At 27.1% G+C, this 21,766-nt stretch overlaps 6 protein-coding genes across 18 annotated transcripts; 4 read left to right on the top strand and 2 right to left on the bottom strand.

Moving 5' to 3' along the window:
* Nucleotides 1–6: 6 nt before the first annotated feature.
* Nucleotides 7–1,496, top strand: LOC122637370 (guanosine-3',5'-bis(diphosphate) 3'-pyrophosphohydrolase MESH1). Of its 2 annotated transcripts, XM_043829481.1 has the most exons (4): nt 7–115; nt 478–699; nt 783–1,114; nt 1,197–1,496. In XM_043829481.1, exons 2-4 carry the CDS (start codon nt 483–485, stop codon nt 1,347–1,349), a joined length of 702 nt encoding a protein of 233 aa, XP_043685416.1. In that variant the 5' UTR covers nt 7–115; nt 478–482; the 3' UTR covers nt 1,350–1,496. The 2 variants fall into 2 exon arrangements, with proteins under 2 accessions (XP_043685416.1, XP_043685406.1); XM_043829471.1 differs by lacking the exon at nt 7–115 and having other exon boundaries at nt 277–699.
* On the bottom strand, nt 1,116–3,854 carry LOC122637330 (probable phosphoserine aminotransferase). The gene is made up of 8 exons (XM_043829390.1): nt 3,490–3,854; nt 2,954–3,084; nt 2,756–2,868; nt 2,511–2,672; nt 2,334–2,428; nt 2,092–2,261; nt 1,755–2,015; nt 1,116–1,642 (listed from the first exon to the last, which is right to left on the bottom strand). Exons 1-8 carry the CDS (start codon nt 3,565–3,567, stop codon nt 1,534–1,536), a joined length of 1,119 nt encoding a protein of 372 aa, XP_043685325.1. The 5' UTR covers nt 3,568–3,854; the 3' UTR covers nt 1,116–1,533.
* A 919-nt stretch (nt 3,855–4,773) lies between these two features.
* LOC122637397 (succinate dehydrogenase assembly factor 4, mitochondrial) lies at nt 4,774–5,625 on the top strand. The gene is made up of 3 exons (XM_043829494.1): nt 4,774–4,994; nt 5,071–5,180; nt 5,269–5,625. The coding sequence occupies exons 1-3, from the start codon at nt 4,891–4,893 to the stop codon at nt 5,436–5,438; spliced, it is 384 nt and encodes a 127-aa protein (XP_043685429.1). The 5' UTR covers nt 4,774–4,890; the 3' UTR covers nt 5,439–5,625.
* Nucleotides 5,626–6,132: 507 nt separating this feature from the next.
* On the top strand, nt 6,133–9,950 carry LOC122628861 (nucleosome assembly protein 1-like 1-B). 6 transcript variants are annotated; one of them, XR_006327123.1, is made up of 9 exons: nt 6,133–6,277; nt 7,186–7,345; nt 7,967–8,256; nt 8,353–8,506; nt 8,607–8,744; nt 8,905–9,052; nt 9,117–9,236; nt 9,323–9,538; nt 9,657–9,950. XR_006327123.1 is itself a non-coding variant. In XM_043811658.1 (9 exons), exons 2-9 carry the CDS (start codon nt 7,190–7,192, stop codon nt 9,665–9,667), a joined length of 1,167 nt encoding a protein of 388 aa, XP_043667593.1. In that variant the 5' UTR covers nt 6,133–6,277; nt 7,186–7,189; the 3' UTR covers nt 9,668–9,950. The 6 variants fall into 6 exon arrangements, 5 of the variants coding, with proteins under 5 accessions (XP_043667593.1, XP_043667602.1, XP_043667570.1 ...); XM_043811658.1 differs by having other exon boundaries at nt 9,323–9,472; XM_043811667.1 differs by having other exon boundaries at nt 9,323–9,439.
* Nucleotides 9,951–10,513: 563 nt separating this feature from the next.
* On the top strand, nt 10,514–12,763 carry LOC122630375 (N-acetylglucosamine-6-phosphate deacetylase). Of its 2 annotated transcripts, none has more exons than XM_043814834.1 (7): nt 10,514–10,750; nt 11,052–11,326; nt 11,424–11,553; nt 11,668–11,756; nt 11,825–11,969; nt 12,051–12,227; nt 12,314–12,763. In XM_043814834.1, the coding sequence occupies exons 1-7, from the start codon at nt 10,567–10,569 to the stop codon at nt 12,511–12,513; spliced, it is 1,200 nt and encodes a 399-aa protein (XP_043670769.1). In that variant the 5' UTR covers nt 10,514–10,566; the 3' UTR covers nt 12,514–12,763. The 2 variants fall into 2 exon arrangements, with proteins under 2 accessions (XP_043670769.1, XP_043670760.1); XM_043814825.1 differs by having other exon boundaries at nt 10,514–10,774; nt 12,314–12,761.
* Nucleotides 12,764–13,246: 483 nt separating this feature from the next.
* Nucleotides 13,247–20,555, bottom strand: LOC122630303 (mucin-1-like). 6 transcript variants are annotated; one of them, XM_043814669.1, is made up of 21 exons: nt 19,952–20,546; nt 19,574–19,714; nt 19,174–19,231; nt 18,962–19,032; nt 18,480–18,656; nt 18,107–18,205; nt 17,030–17,128; nt 16,865–16,963; nt 16,686–16,784; nt 16,515–16,613; nt 16,327–16,425; nt 16,153–16,251; nt 15,928–16,026; nt 15,762–15,860; nt 15,589–15,687; nt 15,374–15,472; nt 14,532–14,630; nt 14,283–14,381; nt 14,105–14,209; nt 13,522–13,781; nt 13,247–13,430 (listed from the first exon to the last, which is right to left on the bottom strand). In XM_043814669.1, exons 1-21 carry the CDS (start codon nt 20,073–20,075, stop codon nt 13,347–13,349), a joined length of 2,307 nt encoding a protein of 768 aa, XP_043670604.1. In that variant the 5' UTR covers nt 20,076–20,546; the 3' UTR covers nt 13,247–13,346. The 6 variants fall into 6 exon arrangements, with proteins under 6 accessions (XP_043670604.1, XP_043670630.1, XP_043670614.1 ...); XM_043814695.1 differs by lacking the exon at nt 16,686–16,784 and having other exon boundaries at nt 19,952–20,553; XM_043814679.1 differs by lacking the exon at nt 18,107–18,205 and having other exon boundaries at nt 19,952–20,545.
* Between the last annotated feature and the right edge of the window lie 1,211 nt (nt 20,556–21,766).

The raw sequence follows: 21,766 nt of genomic DNA on the forward strand, positions 1-21,766 counted from the left end.
TAAAAACTTTTTCAGGTTATGTTTTGTCAGTGTTCATGATCCAGTCACAATTTGTTACGAAACATATATACAAGTCCATGTGCAATATAGGAAACTATCAGCTGAAATCTATTTGGTATAAGTTTATGTACATTTATACTATAGAATACAATTAAAAAAATTATGGAATAACTTATATCTTCAATTGATGCATTTTATGTAATTAACGTCAATTTTTAAAACAATTGAAAACATTCGTCTTTAAGTAAAATAAACATTAACCTCTTTGAAAGAATAATATCGTCTCTCTTTATTTACGTAAAGTAGAAGAAATTTTTTTGAAACATTAACAACAAAAAATATTGTTAAAAATGAGTAACTTTTATCTTTTGCAACTTAACACGCTAAATGAAAATGTACAAACTACGTCATCACGAATAATGACGTACAAAATGTATAAAGACAATCGTTTCGATGTAACCAAAAGCGTTTTTTTAGCAACGATGGCAGATCCAGTGATAGGTACAGAAGAAAGTACTATTGAAAAATGCTATGTTGATCGATTCAAGAAGAATGGTCCTTGTGATGATTGCATGCCAAGACTTTCAACTAATGAATTGATATCGTTAATTATTAAATGTACTAATTTTGCTGCAATAAAACATAGTAATCAGAGAAGGAAAGATCCTGCACAAACACCTTATATAAATCATCCAATAGGTTTGATATAATAAACATAATTAGAAAATAAATGAAATATTAATCATGCATTTAAAAGGATATAGAATGAATTGTTATTTCAGGAGTTGCAAACATTTTAATTCAAGAAGGTGATATATATGACCCTGTTGTAATTTTAGCTGCACTTCTACATGACACTGTAGAAGATACAGATACTAGTTTTGATGAGATCGAACTAGAATTTGGATATACAGTGAGTCAAGTTATTCAAGAATTAACTGATGATAAGAGTCTACCTAGAGAAGAACGCAAACGTTTGCAAATAGAAAATGCACCTAAAAGAAGTCATAGAGCTAAGTTAGTATTATTAGCAGATAAATTATATAATTTACGAGATATTCAAAAGAGTATTCCACTTTGTTGGACACCTGAACGAGTAAAAGAATACTTTAAGGTAAATTTCATACTTAACAAAGCCTTTATTATTAAATAATGAGATGCAAAAAGAATAATTTTTAAGTATATCTAAATTACAGTGGGCTAAAGCTGTTGTAGATAGAATCCGCAGAACTAATTCTAATTTGGAAACCGCATTAGATAGAGTATTTGCAAAACAAAGAATTGAAACTGAGACAAAATGCAAATGTGTAAGAGATAATTCACAAGATTTTTGTAATAGTGAAAATTAATACTTATTTCAAATCAGTATTTACTTATATATAAACTAACATTTTTATGACTTCAGGATTTTATGAAAGATATCATTGATTTTAAAACTTGTACAAAACATATACATTGGCCTTGTATTTACAAATAATACAGAGCAATAAAATCAATATTGAAAAACTGTTTTGTAATTGATGATCAATGTTTTTACTTCTTACTATGCTGTTTATGAAACCATTTCATATATTCTGCTAATACTTCTACTTCATCTTCTCGAATTGCATTATATAATGAAGCACGTATACCACCAACAGACCTACAACATATTTGTAATAGAACACTTGAGTAAATTTTTACGTTTCTCATACTGGTATCATTTTTCATTAGTTCAGAAATAGAACAATGTTTCTTAAATGTATTCAATTGACCTGTGACCCTTTAACTGAAGCATTCCACGACTGACTGCACCAGAAAGAAATTCTTTTTCTAGCTCCTCATCATTGTCTCTTATTCTAAATGGAATATTCATTTTACTGCGTGCATTTATATCGATCGGACATTTATAAAATCCATCAGATTTATCGATTACGTTATATATCTTTTGACTCTTTTTAATTGCATTTTTTTCCATAGTTTCAACGCCTCCGCGTTCTTTTATCCAGTTAAATACTCGATCCACAAAATATATCCTAAAATAAACATAACGAAATAATTGATAAAACGAAAGATGTGTTTATCTGAAAAAAAAATTTTAATTATATTTACTGGAAAAGAGGCGGAGTATTATGTAAAGAATTATCGTTTGCCATTATGGTGAAATTTAAAATAGAGGGACAAACTGACATGGCATGACCAAGAAGATCATCTCGTACAATTACCAAAGTAACGCCAGCTGGTCCGATATTCTTTTGTGCGCCGGCAAAGATTAACCCAAACTGCAACAAATTTTATATATGCAATGACATTGCAATTATTAAAGAAAAAAAAAAAAACACTGTGTTATATACTTTCGAAATATCCAGAGGTTTCGTTAATATGTTCGATGACATATCGGCGATGAGCGGTACTCCGTTTGTTTCCGGAATATAATTCCATTCGACACCTAAAATTATATAGAAATATCATTATGCATATATATAAAAAAGAAAAAATATTCATGCTTGTTCAGTTTCCATCAGAGTTACCATGAATGGTTTCATTAGCGCAATAATAAACATAAGACGTTTTCGAATCCAAATTCCATTTACTCTGATCCGGTATTCCTGTATATTTTGATTCTTTTGGTAAAACCATATTAATTTTTCCGTATTTAGTTGCTTCTTTCGCTGCTTTGGCTGACCATGATCCTAAAAATATTATAATATATATTTTATTTTTCTGTACGAGGAATTACATAATAAATTTCTAATACATCTTACGTATTATTTACCTGTAACGATGTAATCCGCCGTACCAGTGGTCATTAAATTTAATGGAATAGCTGCAAATAATCCCGTGCCTCCTCCTTGCATGAACAAAATTTTATAATTATCTGGTATATTTCTGTAAAATGACAAATGCAATTATACGAGTATAACATTTGTTTCTCTATAATGCGATAAATATGAAAATTATTTTTTGAACTTACAACAAATCTCGTAAAATATTTTGCGCGCCATTGACGATCTTTTCGAAATCTTTCGAACGGTGACTTAATTCGAGTATACTTATCCCACTACCCGCAAACGAAAGCAACTCTGCCTGTACTTCTCTCAATACCTACAAATCATATATTTACTATATATACGATACGATCTATGGTCCAACGAACTCTTGTGACCTATATATAAGATATCTAAGAAATCGTAGAGTTCTTTGTGCATTATACTTAATGATATGTTATTAATATTATTAAAAAATGAAAATTCTATGTATGTATATACGTGTGTATATATATACACACGCACACATCGATATATATATATATATATATATATATATATATAAGATATATTTAAAGTCTTCATAAACGGTTAATTGAAATTTTCGCAATACATCTCCTGAGACTTGATATCAACGTGGTATATACTAACATATTTAAAAATAAAATTAATAGTATATAGATCATTTATCTAGATCTTAAAGCATTAATAATAAAAAAAATAGATCTTTCTTTGTACATACCTCTTCTGGTAATTTTGCCGGTCCTGCACCGAAGTTGATAACACGTTGTTCCTTTTTATCGTGTTGTTGATCAACCATTCTGATGATATAAGAAAACACTTGTATCGACGGATGTTCGTCAATCGACTAACTTTTAAAGTAAAAACTAGAAATACAGTCGCGTTTGTGAGCTTATCGGTCTAAAATAACAGTGAATGGAGGGGAATTATCAAGTAAATGTATACAATTTTATATTCTTCGTTTCCACGACCTTTCGCTTGGATACTTGTTCAATGAACCGGTTTTTATTTCTATATTTTCTTTTGTAGAAATCAATCTGCAATTTTTTCAAGCGAATACGTTATAACTGAACAGCGTTCGTTTAACAACCTGTTGAGTGTAATGGTGGGTTCGTATCACTTCGTTTATCTTCGTCAAATTCACATCACCGAATATAAAACCGCGAAAAACAAAACTGCATGTCATCCTTGTTATCAAACAACTTTTCATAGGACAAAACTTTCATAGGAATAAATATACGCGAAGAATTTCGGGCAAAAGAAATAAGAAAAAAAATTTTAATGATAATAATAAATAATAATAATTAGATTTTAATATCAAGCTCGTTGTAACAATCGTCTTTGTCTTACGATCAATCGAGATTAAATTCTTGATAATCTTTAACTTCAGTATATAAGTATTAGAATATTAATTTCTTGTTTAATCCGGTTTTAGTAGTTTCATATTCCAGTTTTTACTTAAAAGCTATCTTAAATGACTGATAACACTTTGTTGGTGGTATTTTCGATGTAATAGTTCTTATCGTTTTCATTTTAATTTATCACTTCATATGATTATTAAAATTTTTATTCAATCTTATTGTAATAGAATAATAAAAACGAATTGAGACCCAATTTTTTTTTGGATCTCAGTTATATTATAAATTGGTTTCATTATGTTATAAAATAAGATAAGATCTATATTCTTACTCATTGTATATATCTGTTAATGTTACTTTATTTCTTAATTGTTCCTATCGTTAGAATATCGTGCTTATATAATATTTCCATATATATAATATAAACGGGAGGATATACAAAGGAGATATTCCCGTTAATACTCCTAATTAGGTTATCGATCTACGTAACAATATTTAACAGAATAATCTCTGAAAGCAGCTTACATTAATGTTGCATCTGCGTTTAATTTAATTTTTAATAAACTCTTTGAAGTAATAAATAATATATTAATTATTTATCTTTTCATATATTTGTACACATAAAATGTCGATAAATTAGTTAACAGTCGATAAAAATATTAATTCGCAAGTATCTGAGGATATGAATGTATGAGTATATAATTAAATACATGACTATTACTTTATCAGCTGATCACTGAAGAAACATAACCTTCTTAAAGAATATGTATAAATTTAGTGAAAAAATGTTTAATAGCAAAGTTATGCCCGATATGGCTCAAAATGTTCGAATAATAATTGACCTGAAAGGATTGAACAAAACAAACAGGTTGTTAATAAAGAATAAAGTGATATTGATTAATTTAACATAACTTTCTCAAAGACTTGCATTTTTTCTTATATAGTCTTTTCATAGATTGCATACGTTTGTTTTCTGAGAAAAAAACAAATGGAAAAGTGGAAAGTGAAAGGATTAAAGAATTTAGGAAAAAATTACGTGAACGTACACCTCTAGGTTATTAATACTTAATAAAATTAAAAAAATACATAGAATCAGTATACAATAATATACTAATAAAATATCTTCTTATTATATTTAATAGATAAATTACCAGAATTTGAAGAAGGAAAGCATCCATATCAAGAAAAAGAACCTTTGAAATCATTTCCTGATAATACAAATCCAAAAACAGGTGAAATTAATGGACCTCGTGGACCAGAACCAACTCGTTATGGAGATTGGGAAAGAAAAGGACGTGTATCAGATTTTTAGATACATTCGGTACAAATATCGCAATAATTATCTAAAAGAAATATATTAATTATATATCATTAGTAATATTTATATTATAATGTTATTATGTAAATTGTAAATATAAGTTATACATGATAAAGTGTTAATGTCATCGAACTTCATTAATACTTCTGTAAAGTAATAGGAATTATATATAATATTTAGAGAGAAACAGTTTCAATTACCTTTATTAAAGTTGAAGCATCAAGATAAAATTTATTGTTTTTTTCATCTTTATTAATTTTTTTCGAACTTTTTCGAATATAATAATTTATAAAAGCATAATATTTATTAGTTGTTTTAGGTAAAATGTTTATATGGAATGTAATAAATAGATATATATTGGAAATATCAAGTTCTTTCGAAGAAACTTAAATTTTTTAAAGAATAGTACATTCGCTATTCGATTATTATTCAATGAAATTAGCTTCATTTAATTTTTATATATTTTTACTATATTTTGTAAATAATAATTTAAAAAAAATTAAACAGTAAAATAATAAATTATATGTTTAAAATGATATTGTAAACAGACTTTTAAACAATCTACTTTCAAAATATATAATTTACACTTTAAATAAAATAAATAAAATTTAGAGTTACTGGAAAATCTGTATTCCTATTGGTTAGAAGCGTACTTCGAGCAACGAGACATTTTGATTGGTTCGTATTTCTGTCTAATTTCGAAACGCGCCTAGCAACTAACTTCGCATCATCTACGTATAACGAAAGCTACGATAAAACTATCGATACAACGGCCGGTTCGTTGTTCTTGGTTTTGTTCCTTCTTCTTTTTTGAACGACATCATTGTTAAGAGGTACGTGATTATAATGTAATAAGCCTTTTTTTTCTTATAAAAGCATGTTATTATTGCAATATTACTTTTATTCTATATATACAATTTACTTTAGCATTCTTAAGTAGATATAACGCTGCAAATTTTAGATCGGAGGTCATCCCATGTGCACGTCTATGTCTGCATTATAATTGTAATCTTTTTTCAATTTTTTATATAATCATAAGTTTTCGTTAAGAAAAATTTATTTTTTACAATATTTCATCTCTACCTGTTATTTTAATCTTATTTTATAATAACAAATTTTTATATTTTATGGTGTATGCGAATTTCCCAACAAATAACCTTTTAGTATTGTGAACATGGTAAATTAAATGTCAGTCTTGTTTCGCATGTATTCTAATTTTCAATGAAATAACTTTTAAAGGGTATTATTTTTGAAATTGTTTAATATTTATTTGAAAAATAGTCAATTGTTATAATAAAACAAGGTACTTATATTTTTAAAAAGTGATGTATTAATTGAAGATTTTATTCTACTATACATTGAACTTTTTGTTAAAGCTACACATAGTACATCTGATAATATCACTGCTTAACAAAATTTTGCAGAAATTTATGTTTTTATATTGATAGCATGTACATTACTTTTATTTGAATCCCAGCCTTTTGTATTTAATAAGATACCGTATCAGTTTTCTATGTTCTCATTTTTCTTTTCATAAATTGGCATAAAGAAATACATTAAAAATAATTTAATTAAAAATTTATAATTTTTTATTTCTTAAATATATATAAAATTATATATCTATAAAGATATAATTTTAATTACACAATAATTAAACAAACAAATTATATAGATTTTAGTCTCTGTAGTTTTAATTGTATTATTTTTAATATCTTTCATGGAAAATAAATCTGGATTATAGTACTATGACCACTGATCCAGAACGTGCCGGAGATACTACTGATACGGAATCTATTGAAGATGAAGATGAACGCAACACTTCAGAATTAGATTCCCAAATATTTAGTAGACCTGATGGATTAGATGCTCTGCAAGATCTCGTTTGTGCACCTGGAATAGAGGTATTCCAAAATTATATTGTTAGTTCGAAATGTTTATTACAGTTTTATAAAAAAAGATATATTAGTGGATATACATTACTTTGCTATTATGAAAATCAAGTTTTTTATTTAAAAAATATGGCTGGTTGTTTATTGGTATATTTACCATGTTTATTAAACAATTGCTACTTATACATGTAATTGACATAAATATTTTTTATGAATAAATAAATAAATAATATAATTCTGTCATAGGATTCCAAGCAACGTACAAATAATTTTATATGAAATTGTGTAATTTTACATGTTATCATAATATACGTAGATAATTGTATTACTGATAAGAAAGAAATTTCTTCACTTATGGTATATAGTAGTTTTAAAAATAACATAGAGAGTAGTAATCTAAAAAGTATATACACACCAACACACACATATAATAAGATCTATAAGTTTGAATATAAATATATATTTAAAAATTAACAAAAAATTTCTGTCTGTGTTTTAATTGTAGAAAATGTTAATTAATTAAGTTTAAAAATTATTTATTTATGAAATTATTTAATATCTTTTATTGTGATTTGAAATATTCTCTTGAATGAATCCTGTTATTATATTCAAAAATATTATTTTAATTTTTAGCAAATGCAGTCGCTACCAGCACCTATTAAACGTAGAATTAAGGCTCTCAAACAACTGCAGCTGGTCACTACTAATATTGAAGCCAAATTTTATGAAGAAGTACATGCTTTGGAATGTGCTTACTATAATATGTGTGCACCATTATATGAGAAAAGAAGTCTCATAGTCTCTGGTTCATATGAACCAACAGATGAGCAATGTGTCTGGGAAAGTGATGAAGATGAAGAAATCTTGGCAAATGAATTAAAATTGAAATCAAATCTTGAAGATTCTCCGGAAAAAAAAGAGGAGTATGTTTTTACATTATATGTTGTATAATCTGTATAATTTAATAAAATATAGCAATGAATTTTATATGGGAATTTATTGAAATTATTTTATGTTAGAGTTGAAAATGAAGATATTAAAGGAATACCTGCATTTTGGCTAACAATATTTAAAAATGTTGGAATGTTGGCTGACATGGTTCAAGAACATGATGAACCAATTTTGACACATTTATATGACATTAAAGTAAAATTTCTAAAATCTAATCCAATGGTAAGTAATATAAGTAACAATGTTTATATTATATGTATTTTATATTATACCAATATAGCATGTTATTAATAACATTTAAAAATTTTTTATAATTTTTTAGGGTTTTGTTCTCGAATTCTATTTTGAACCAAACGAATACTTCACTAATTCTGTTCTTACTAAAGAATATGTTATGAGATGTGTACCAGAAAAAAATGATCCATTCAGTTTTGAAGGACCTGAAATATACAAAAGCAAGGTAACATATAATTATTACATTAAATGTAATATTATCAATTAATTTATAAGGGGAGGAGAAATGTAGTTGGATTAAACATAAAAAGAATATCAGATATATTTTATTGTAGAAATTAATATATTTTTGTATATTAAGACTAATATATGTTTACCATTTTTAGGGTTGTATAATAGATTGGAAAAAAGGAAAGAATGTAACAGTCAAAACAATAAAAAAGAATCAAAAGCATAAATCTCGAGGTTCCATGCGTACTGTAACAAAAACTGTTCAAAATGATTCATTTTTCAATTTCTTTAGTCCACCAATCGGTAAGTAAACATTGTTGATATGCTAATGATATTATATGATTTTTTTAATTATCGAATATTTTAGTGCCAGATGATGCAGAAGCAGAGTTAGATGATGAAACTCAAGCTTTGGTTACAAGTGATTTTGAAATTGGACATTACATTAGAGAACGTATAGTTCCTAGAGCTGTACTTTACTATACAGGTAATTTAGTTGACCGTTTAAATTATATATTAATATAATTTATATAACTAATATACATATATATAATTTATTTTCGTTATTTTTAGGTGAAGGATTAGAAGATGATGAAGATTATGAAGATGAAGAAGAAGAGGATGATGATGATGATGTTGTAACTACAGAAGAAGAAGATGAAGAATCTTCTCCAACCAATGCGCCTTTAGGTGGGAAACAACAGGGCGATGATCCTAATGAATGTAAACAACAGTAGAATTTCGTATGAATTACGATAAAAATGAAAAAAAAATCATTCGTGCGTTACAGTAAGCAAGAACATACTAACAAAACCTGACCGATAACTGCCTAGATATCCTACGCCTTTGGCTCCAACATAATCCTCTTTGTATGAACCATCTAATCATATCATATCTCCTATTCCAGATCAAGCCTAGACTCTTCAACATACCAGTGACAAAATTATGCGTATCCTCCCTCTAAATCAACGTTAATAATGAATAGTATATGGCTATTTACTGCTAAGACCTAATGATGTCATAAGTGTAACAGTTATGCTCTCAATATGATTATTGTCATTTTTAATTACTGCGTTTTATACTATTGTTACGTTTATATATGCAGGCAAAAGGCTGGTTAAATTCTTTTCTAGACGCGTTGATCTATGAACAAATTTTGGGTACTGTTGAAGCATTTTTAATACAAATTAAAAAAACTATACATAGATCTCATTTATTTTAATCTACCAACATTTTTATTGCTCTTTAGAGATTGTTTTGAAAGAAAAAAAGAAAGATTTAGATAAACCGGATGATATTGAAATAGAATAATATTATTTTAATGAAATATATATGTAGTAGTATCAGATATGGTAGTAATTTTATGTTGACGTCTTTTGCTTTAATACTTTGATTGTATCGGTGTATTTTCAAACACATACCTCACATGTATGGTAAGTAATATTCTGTGTACCATACAATATATTAAAGATTAAATATATAGATACACACTACAAATTATTTTGTATACTTCTAAATATTATTGTGTAAAGAATGTACATAAAAAAGATTACTTCCTTTGTAATACAAAATTGTTGGATAAAATAGAAATATTTTTTACATATATACACGTTAATTATTTTCATGACCTTGCCAAATATTTAATGTGTTTTTAGCGACATCTCTGAATACGTTGACAATCCCAAGGTCAATGGCATTCGTGCGCTAACAATTTGATAAGAAAAATTCGCTGATAATGGCTTAGTTATAAAAATCTAATTTTTTTTTATTATACTGGGTCTCTTAGTTTTATACATATTTTTTTTTAAGTATCAAACATGGATAACAGTAAATTGATATTGAAACAATTTCACAATTGTAATATACTACGGGATGGCAAGATTATAAATGAAGATTTATGGGTTCGTGATGGAAAAATTATAAATCCCGAAAAGATTTTTTACGATGAAAAAATTTTACCTGATTATAAAATAGATTGTCAAGGCGCACTAATTTCACCAGGTTACATAGATTTACAAATTAACGGTACTTTAAGATAACATATCTATATTTTTGCAATATGTAATATTTGTTATTTTTTTATGTCAATTCATTATAAAGTTAACATTATATATATAATTATTTATTAAAAGATATAAATGTGACAGAAATATGAATAGCAAGTAAAACAACCTTATAAAAATATCAAAGATTTAAAAAATTCAACAAATATATAACAACACATGAAATTGTTATGCAAATTATATGCTATAAACAATTTTTGTTGGTATTCACAAATTTAATTAATATTTTTATTAAATAGGTGGTTTCGGTGTAGATTTTTCACATAATATCGAGAACGTCGAAGAAGGTATAAACAAAGTAGCAAAAAAATTATTAGAATATGGTGTTACATCATTTTGTCCTACATTAGTTACATCTCCTAGTGATACGTATTACAAAGTGCTGCCCAAGATAAAAAAACAAAACGGTGGTAGTCGGGGAGCAACTGTTTTAGGTGTTCATTTAGAAGGCCCATTTATAAGTCTTCATAAAAAAGGTGCTCATCCTGAAGAATATATTAAAAATTTTGAACATGTAAGTAATAAAATATAATTTCTATGAGTAACAAAAATAAATACTAATAATTTTTTTAAACATTAGATTTATTCGTTATATAATTTTTATATTACAGGGATTTAAATCGATAATCGATATGTATGGGATTTTGGATAATGTTTGTCTTCTTACATTAGCTCCTGAAATTCCAAATGCCATGTCCGTAATTAATGAATTATGCAAAAGAAATATTAAAGTTTCAGTAGGTAAGTTAATTGATATATTTTGTACTGTATTTGAATATATATTACATTATATAGAGAAGTATATATACTTCTCTTTCTTTACTTATTTTAATGGTTTTGATATTATCATTGTAGGACATTCTATTGCCAGTTTAAATGAAGGAGAAGCAGCAGTACAACATGGGGCCACGTTTATTACACATCTTTTCAATGCAATGTTACCAGTAAATATACTAAATTTAATATATAACATAATATTATTTCATAATCTATTGAATTTTATATCTTATAGTTCCACCATCGTGATCCAGGACTAGTTGGCTTATTGACATCTGATCAAATACCACCTGGAAAAGTTGTTCATTATGGGATCATAGCTGATGGTGTTCATACTCACCCTGCAGCATTAAGAATTGCACATAGAACACATCCTGAAGGTTAAACTCTTATATATATTATTTTATTTTATTTTATTTTTTTATTACAATATACTAAAATTAATTATATAACAATAAAAGGACTCGTTCTTGTAACTGATGCAATATCAGCATTGGGTTTGAAAGAAGGTGTACATCAACTAGGCCAGCTTGATATAGAAATACGTAAAGGACGTGCCTATATTGCTGGTACCAATACTCTTTGTGGTAGTATGGCTGAAATGTCTAAATGTGTACGTATTTTTAAGGAAGCAACAGGTAATTACAATATTTCTTAAAAAATGAGTAGTATCATCAAAATCGTAGATATATTAATTTAACTTTTGCAATGGTTTAATATATAGGCTGCTCAGTAGTTGAAGCCTTAGAAGCTGCAACCTTGCATCCAGCAAGAGCACTAAAAATTGAATCTAAAAAAGGAGTATTGAATTTTGGTGCTGATGCTGATTTTGTTTTACTAAATGATAATCTAGAACTTCTATCTACATGGATATCAGGAGATTGTGTTTATACTAAATGCAAATGTATCTTGCAATCTTCATGAACTATGTTTTGTCAGTATGAAAATATTAACATTATGAAACAGACAATATTTTGATTTTTAAATAATAACTTATTGTATTACTTGATGGCTGTGAATCTCACGCCTATCATGTTAAAGTGAAAGTATTTGCAGATTACATTTACTTCATTGAATATTATATATTTTATATATTACTTTTTTACTTCCTAACGTTAATCTTATGAATTGTATAATAGCTATTAATCTCGATTTGTTTAATATATGCTGTTGCATACAAAGTCTGCACAAACATAATATTTTATTATTATATTCTTGTGCAGTTCGTATTTTTTAAAATTTTAATGTGCAATGTAAATATAACAAATATTTACATTGCACATTAATATACGATATGGATAATACAAGTGAAATAATTATTTACAATTTATATTATTTTATTTGTAAAACAGCATGTATATGTTAATTACAATACAATTATACATATGTATGGTAATCATTTATTACTTTTAAATTGATATAAATATAGAAATTAATTTTAAAAAAAGAATATTGTCTGCATAATGCATATGTGAGAATGTTAATGGACATAAAAACATATATATTTTTATAATTTTGTCAAAAAAACTTAAACAGTAATATAATAAAAAAACAAAAAGTTATAAAATATTATTTCCTAATATACCTTATGATGTATATAATTTTAAACATTGTTGAGTTAGGTTAAAATATTTTTTATACGAAAATTATTCAGTAATTGATGAAACACGTAGATAATATAATATATATATGTGTGTGTAATAAAACTATTTTTATAGTTTAAAAATGAGATAATATGTGCATCGTTTGAATTATAGTTAGTAAACAACGTCTTTTAAGTTGCAAATATATGGTGAATGCCTAATACCAAAAGTATGAGCTGGAGGAACATCTAGAAGAACCTGGAATAATATTACTGTTATATAAATTTTCAGTTTTAATTAAAGTTTCTATAAATTATATTATTATGCTTTATACAGAATATGTATATACCTTTTCTGGACAATGAGCACCAGGACCAGGAATTTTGGAATGATCACTTGGTAACTCAAATCGTGCACTTATGCTGTAAGCTGGACTTTTGACTCTAACTGCATCTGGTTTTATAGTTTCATATGCACCAGGACCAGGGACTAAAATTCTTTCATCTGCGAAAGTCTTTTGTCTACCAGAAATCGAATATGCAGGTGCTGTCTTTTTATTTCCTTCTTTTGTTGAACCAAGGACAGAAGGTATGTTATATACATTAGGTGCTATGAGTAAAAGAAAATAAATGATATGTAAAATTATTTCATAACAATAAAAAATTAACATATAAGAAATCTGAAGAAAACAGATTATTTATATAGAAGAATCGACTTATGCTCGTTAATGTATATTTATTACATTTCACTTATTGAATAGATTTTATGTGAGACTAATATCATTTTGATTATGAAGTTTTACTATTTTCTATTGTTTTCTATGAACAACTACTACAGAGTGCAAATACATAATGCATGCTATACTTAAGTGTGATATACAGCAATTACATTTGTTAATTTAACTATTAAGATAAGCAGGTATTTCTAATTACCTGGAGTATCGTTTAATCTGCTCATTGGAGGTCTAAGACCAAAAGTGAATTGTAGAGCTTTTTCCAGCAAAAACATGGCTTTTTCTGGACTGTATTCACCAGGTCCTTCAAATAAAAATATTAAGCAAAAATTCTACATATGTCTACTAACTACTTTTTTAATATATTTTTTTCTTACCTGGGATAGTATCTGTTTGATGTATTTCAGTTCTTAATCCAAAACTATATTGTGGAGATTTATTTAAATTTACCTTTTCAGGATTATATGTGCCAGGTGCTAAGTAAGAGATATGAACAATATAATAAATATGTAGATAGATAAAATTTCAATTTTCGAACCTTTTAATAAATTTTAATATCAGTTAGATTTTTAATATTGCTTAAATTGAAATTTACAAATATTTATTATTAAAAAAGTTTTTCCCACCTGGTATATCATCGAGCTTTTCAAGAGGTGGTCTTACACCAAAACTAAATTGAGGAGCTTTATCTAATTGAACTTTTTCTGGGCAATAGGTTCCAGGTGCTGTAAAATATAAAAAATATATTATTTCAGTGTATTTTGGAAAGTCATTTTATCAAAAATACATAAAAACATAAAAATAAAACAATATATTATTAACGAATAAATATAATTAAGTTTAATTATTAAATCTTAATTTTAGATAATCAACAAGTCAATTTACAATAACAAAAATTTGTAATAACACATCGTTTATAAACATCACACAGTAGCATAATCTTGAAACAAAAATTTTATATTATTATTAGAATTAAATATTTCTTTCGTCGAAAATTTATTTAATTTCATTTTCATGTGTCAGAGACAACAATGGAAGCATCATATTATATTTTGCATTACATATTACATATGAAATATAGCGATTTGAAATTATATGAGATTGAAATAAAATGAAAAACTTTTTGAACGTGTGCCCCTGGCGATAGACTACATCTTTTATATCTTTAAACAAACAATAATCTACATATACCTGTGCAATGACTAATTCAAATTCCATTTCAATTAACGTTGTCATAATTATGACTTATCTTTCATAAAATGTTAATAAAAAAATGATGTGATATGTTTGTAGAATAAAGGTTGAAAAATTAAGCTCACATATAATAGATTGATTAGTAGATAATTATTTGTACCATAATTAATGAATTATTTCATATAAATATTATATAAATTTTGCATACAGAATAAGGATTTCTTTTTTTAATAATATCAAAGCATTAGAGCGATTGGGCAATCCACACCGTTACCTGGTGTATCTTTAGGTTTATCCAAAGGTGTTCTACTACCAAAACAGAAATAAGGTTTATGTTGAAGATTTACTTTCTCTGGATGGTAATCGGCAGGGCCTATTAAGTCAATGAAGATATTAATATTTTCTTTTAATTAAAGTGTTAATTCGGTCATAGTTAATCGGGGAGAAAAAGAGAATAAAAGGATAAATATTAATAAAAAATATAATTACCTGGATTATCATTTAATTTTTGAGGCATTCCTTTACTAGAGATAGTGAATTGTGGTCCTTTGTTTAAATTTACTTTCTCAGGACTGTATGCTCCTGGTGCTATTAAGAAAATAAAAGTTATTTATGTTCCATCATCAATGCATAAAATATATAAAAATATAAAATGCACTAACCAGGAACATCATTTGGTTTTTCAGATAGGCCTTTCCCGCTTATACTGTACTCAGGACCTTTGTTCAAGTTGAATTTCTCAGGAGCGTAAGTTCCAGGAGCTGTAAGTAATGTAGATAAAATATAAAAAGGTCCATTTGTATTATTTCATAATATTTTATGACGTACCAGGTGTGCTATTCGGTTTTTCTAGCGAAGTTCTTAGACCAAAACTATATTGTGGTGCTTTGTCTAAATTCACTTTTTCTGGGGAATAAGTGCCGGGAGCTACATAATAATTAATATATGTATATATAAAAAATTACTTATAATATATCTGTAGATTTATAAAATATCTATATGTTTTACTTTTGATTATTCATTAAATTCATATATCAAAATTATATACGATACCTGGAGAATCATCAATTTTTTCAGCAGGACCTTTACCAGTCAAACTATATTGTGGTCCTTTATCCAAGTTTATCTTTTCAGGACTATAAGTGCCAGGTGCTATAAAAATTAAAATGATATCATGTCTTATATTGCAAATTAAAGTTATTGCAAAAAAGATTCTAATACAGTTACCTGGTGTATCACTAATTTTATCTAGAGATGTTCGTATTCCGAAACTAAACTGAGGAGCATGATCTAATTTAAATTTTTCAGGACAGTATGTACCTGGTGCTATAATAAATATTATACTCATTTTATTACAATAATTATACTCATCAGGAAATACAACTTTTTTTGCAAATATTTAGATGTTAACATACCAGGAATATCATTAAGTTTTTCACTAAGACCTTTACCAGTGAGACTATATTGAGGACCTTTTTCCAAATTAAATTTTTCTGGACTGTACGTGCCTGGTGCTAAAAATTGAAATTAAATGTATTATAATTTATAATATGTACATTTTACATATACAATTGTAGAATTTCTACCTGGTGTATCACTAATTTTATCTAACGGCCTTCTAATACCGAAACTAAATTGTGGAGCAAAATCCAGCTTAACATTTTCAGGGCGATAAGTATCAGGTGCTATAAATATTTATATTATGTATATATTTATTAGTAAGTTAAAAAAGCTGATCAAATATTTATAGAAAATTATAATGTACCTGGAGTATCGACCGGTTTTTCTTCATGGCCCTTTCCAGTTAAACTGTATCGAGGACTTTTAGATAAGTTTACTTTTTCTGGACTATATGTTCCTGGAGCTATTATGAAAAATATTCATATTATTATGACATTATCTAATCAATATGATCAGCTATATATTTTACCTGGTGTATCATTCAATTTTTCGAGCGGAGTCCTCAATCCAAAACTATATTGAGGTGCATTGTTCAATTTTACTTTTTCGGGACAATAGGCACCAGGAGCTGGGTATATTAAAATTAAATCATTTTTTAGCATTCATTTACTTTTTTATAATTTTTTCATAGCTAAATAGTAACTTACTTTATATTGTTATTATTATTTTATTATTATAATTAATCAAATGTTACTTTCGCATTGACTTTTTAGAATCTATATATTTACTTATGAAACGTTGATGATAATGTTTTAAATAATTATGTTTTTAACTAATATATGGTTTCATTCATGCATTATTTTTGTCTACAGCAGCTATAATTAATTGAAAATTACGAAGTACATTATTTCAAGGGAGCAAACTACGTAAATACAATATATATATATATATATATATCCTTTGATATTTCAATTTACATATAATAAAAAGCAATTTGCCTAACTTTACGGAGGCGTATCGTCAATCGAAGGCTATCTACGTGACAAACGTGCACCAAGAATCAATTAATTAGTATTTATAAGCAAAGTGTGAAGCTATATTTTACTGTTAATGTGAAACAGTTTTATAAACAGATCCGTTTATAAATAGATTAAAATCCAATACTTATGCATTAAGTGCCTGCCCGTTTTTTTAAGTTTTGATATCGATGATCATGGATGTTGCGTAACGTCGTAAAGATTGTTTCTTTTTGTTTAAATGGAAAATAATCCTAAGTAAAAGCATAAATTAAATAGATATCATATCTGAATCGTACTTATCTATATAAGAGGATTATACATTAGAATTTTTATGAGAAGTATATAAAGAAATTATTCTGTATGTAAAGTTTTGTCGAATGTGATCGATCCAATTCGACAAATTTATTCGATGTGTATTAGTATCTGTATATAATATATAATGTATATAATTTTGTTAAATTGATATTGCAGCTAATTTTATCTAAGCGCATTTATAGAACGATATACATCTTGCAATCGTAAATAATTATTAGTCATGATTAATTTTTGTTTGCAATTTATTTCATGCGTAGACATATATAATTTACCAGGAACGTCACTCGGTTTATCCAGAGCAGGTCTTATGCCGAAACTGTACTCTGGGGCTTTGTCGAAATTCACGTTTTCGGTACAATAATCACTCGGTGCTAGGACGAGATGTAATTAGGGGAGATATTCGTAATTACGACGTGCATATGTTGACGAAATTTTTTTATACAAAAATGTATTATATTCGATTTAATTTATTTATCGCATAAGTCGATTCTCTTTTTAATGAATATACAAAAAAATAAAAAATAAAAATAAAAGAATAATATTAATAATTTTTTCAATAATTATCTGCGACGAATTTGAATACCTATGACGTTATTATTTAATTGGAAATTAAAATTTAAGTATATATATATGTATATTGCTTACCAGGTGTACAACTGATCTTTTGAGATTGCGTTTTTGTTCCAAATGAATATTTCGGAGAATTATCCAAAATAATTTTTTCAGCTTTTTCCGGATTGTAATCACCTGGTGCTGGCGTTATTTCAAATTTCGAAGATTTTGTACGACTATGCAATGACGATGCAGGTGCGGCATCTTTACCTAAAAATTCAATATGCATATACATAATTGATAATTGACGAACTTTCATTAGCCAGATAAAGGGTACTATTATGGAATGTTACTACTCCGGAGTTTGATCGATAAGCTAACCGAGACATTCCGAGTGTTTTCTTGCTCGTAAAACGCATTGATTTCATAATATATATATATATATATATATATATATATATATATATATATATACATACATACATATATATATGTATGTATAATTTTTCTGTATTTTCTTTATGTTATATCCCGTGCATATTAATTTTTTTTATCTATTTTCTAAAGATACATACCTTTTGCACTAAGACCAGATACATTGTATTGACCAGGTCCTGGACCAGGGCTATCATTCCTAGTCATATGTCTAAATAATTTATGAAATTTATAAAATATATATATATATATACAGACACATATGAACAGTAACAAACTCGATTTTTTTATTTTTAATTGTTAAATATTTGATCTTCTTTCATATAAATTATTAATAAAAATAAATTGATACCTGCTTCCAAAAGAAAATGCTGGTGCTCTTCCTCGTTTAGAATCCGGTACAGTTTTTCCTGAACGCATTGAAAAAAGAATTATTGTTCATTATTAATTCCAATTTCAGGAGTAATCAGTTTATTTTCATGACGTACAAATTTCCTACATCAAGCCACTAACAATAGAATCATTAAACCTTTCTTTCCGTAATATTAATTCAACGTTCTACTTTCTATACCGTTATATAGTAGATTGGCATAGATTTTCTACGCCATGCTTAAGGAGAAACGAATACGAATGAATTAAAGAAATTGATTCATCTGGTAACGGACTATTTATCATTTGTATAGTCATTTTCTTAATAAGGAACATGTAATTTAAATAATCCAAGAGATAGATCTTTTCTTAGTCAGATGTACCGATAAGTGGTGGTAAAGTAACACAAGCCGGTCCAGGACTACTGTACTCGGCAGCAATGGGGCCTCTCCTTTTCGTAGGAGTCCATGGTCTTTGCGTTAATCCTCCCATATCGTCAAAAGCTTCTTTCTTCCTTAATTCTTCTACAAAATTTTATACAAAAAAAAATATATACATAGATATGTAAAATTAATATGTAAAATATTAAATTACCATTAAGTTCTTTCTTGATCATTGAATATAAAATAATGATCTCGACGACCAAATGTAAACATTTTTAAATAGTTACATTTTATAATCAATACTATACTACTTTGTCACGTTTGTATTAACCATAATGATAATAGAAAATCCATGATAAATCGGTAGAACAAAGATACCTTTGAAAAGAACGTTCCTTAAGATTACAATACTTATGGAGCAAACAACGAGATGTTCGTTAAACGCGATCGGGAATTGCGTAATGATGACGACCTCGAAACTCTGGTCACAGAAACGACTCATGACAAACCATATAAGAACATGCCCATGGTGGGTATTCACAATCGCCCACTTCTTATGTTCTTGCTAAAGACCCATATCACGAATTGCAAGGTATCGGAGATTGTCCAAATAAATGCAGGCCAACCATGATTCATACTGAACTTACAAGGCTATAGTGTCATCAATGAAAACGATAACATCTTAGATAAGTAATGCGGATACGTTAATATCTATTATAAACCGAATTGTTTTATCCATTATTTTAACGTCATTACTATTATTTAGAAATTCATTGTAGTTTTACTACACCGGAAGTATCGTGGTTGAACATACTGAAAAGCAAACAACAGAATAACATCCTTTGTGATAATTTATGATAATTTATTTAAAAGATACGCTACGATGGATCTTTACGTTGTTACTAGTGCATGTTAACGCGGATAATGAAAATAAAAAAGCGATCGAACATATTATTATTATTATCTTAACGCATCAGCTGTGATATTTCTTTAATTAGAAATTTAAATATGATAAATACATCTAAGCAAGTTAATCATTTACTCATAAGTTATTAATGTGATCTTAACGTTGTCGGTTTCTAAGATATGTATATAATATTTTTAACTTAGGTACATACTTTATTTATTATATCAATGTTTATTAAAATATTAAACTGGATGTAAAGAATGATCGATAAAAATTTATAGAATTCTTGAGTAGTCATTGATTGATAATCCTCGTACAGTTATGCGTTAAGTATATAAAAATAAATATATGGATGAGTATATACATATGTATATATATGTTGAATATCATTATCTGAATATGGGAATGAAAACACTATAGTAAAATATAGACGTTTCTATAGACCGAGTATGACCAAAATGAGTATGAAATGTTTTGCAAGAAATAACGTAAATATTCTTCCACAAAAAATCAATAACGTCTATTTTTCATGAAATATATTATCGTATTTTGATCAAAAATTTTTATTTAATCTTCATCACGATTAGATTTCAAATGAAAACTTTTAATTTGTTAAATGTCGAAACGACGTCAATAAAGTATGATATAATCTTAATCATGTTATATACAAGTAAATGCTGTTAAATAAGCATCATCCTCGTTTACCATCGATGGCATAATACTTTATTAAGAGTCAGCGTTTCAAAATATCTCTGACGATAACGGAACACCTTTATGATGTCTTATTTCGATCTTTTTACAGGTATGAAAACTATATGAAATGAAAAGAGAAAAAGATTATGAATTACGGTAAAATATTGATCGAAGAGATCTTTTTTTTATCGATTCTATTTTTCTAGCAAAAACAATGAAGGGACTTCGCATTCGATTTTTATATTTTATTGTATGTGATTGTACTATAAAAAAAAAAAAACGTGAGGTCATGTAAAGTTTTCTAAGTCTTAACTATAATATTATATATCATACAACGCGAGTCCTTCTGATAAATATACATAACTTCGATTTTTCGTCAAACTTCTCAAGTCCTACACGCGATACCTGACGTGTTAAACAAAATGATAAAAATATGTTTGCATGGCACAGATAAAATGCTTACCAAGGATCTATTTGTAAGAGCTGCACGAAGAAAACAAGCGAGGGAGTTTACTATAATTAGATATATAATTAGTTGGATATCAGATATTCGTTCGTGTATTCGATCGTTTCTTGAAAAAAAAATGACGAAA

The sequence above is a fragment of the Vespula pensylvanica genome, chromosome 1, assembly GCF_014466175.1.
Source record: "Vespula pensylvanica isolate Volc-1 chromosome 1, ASM1446617v1, whole genome shotgun sequence".
NCBI lineage: Eukaryota > Metazoa > Arthropoda > Insecta > Hymenoptera > Vespidae > Vespula > Vespula pensylvanica.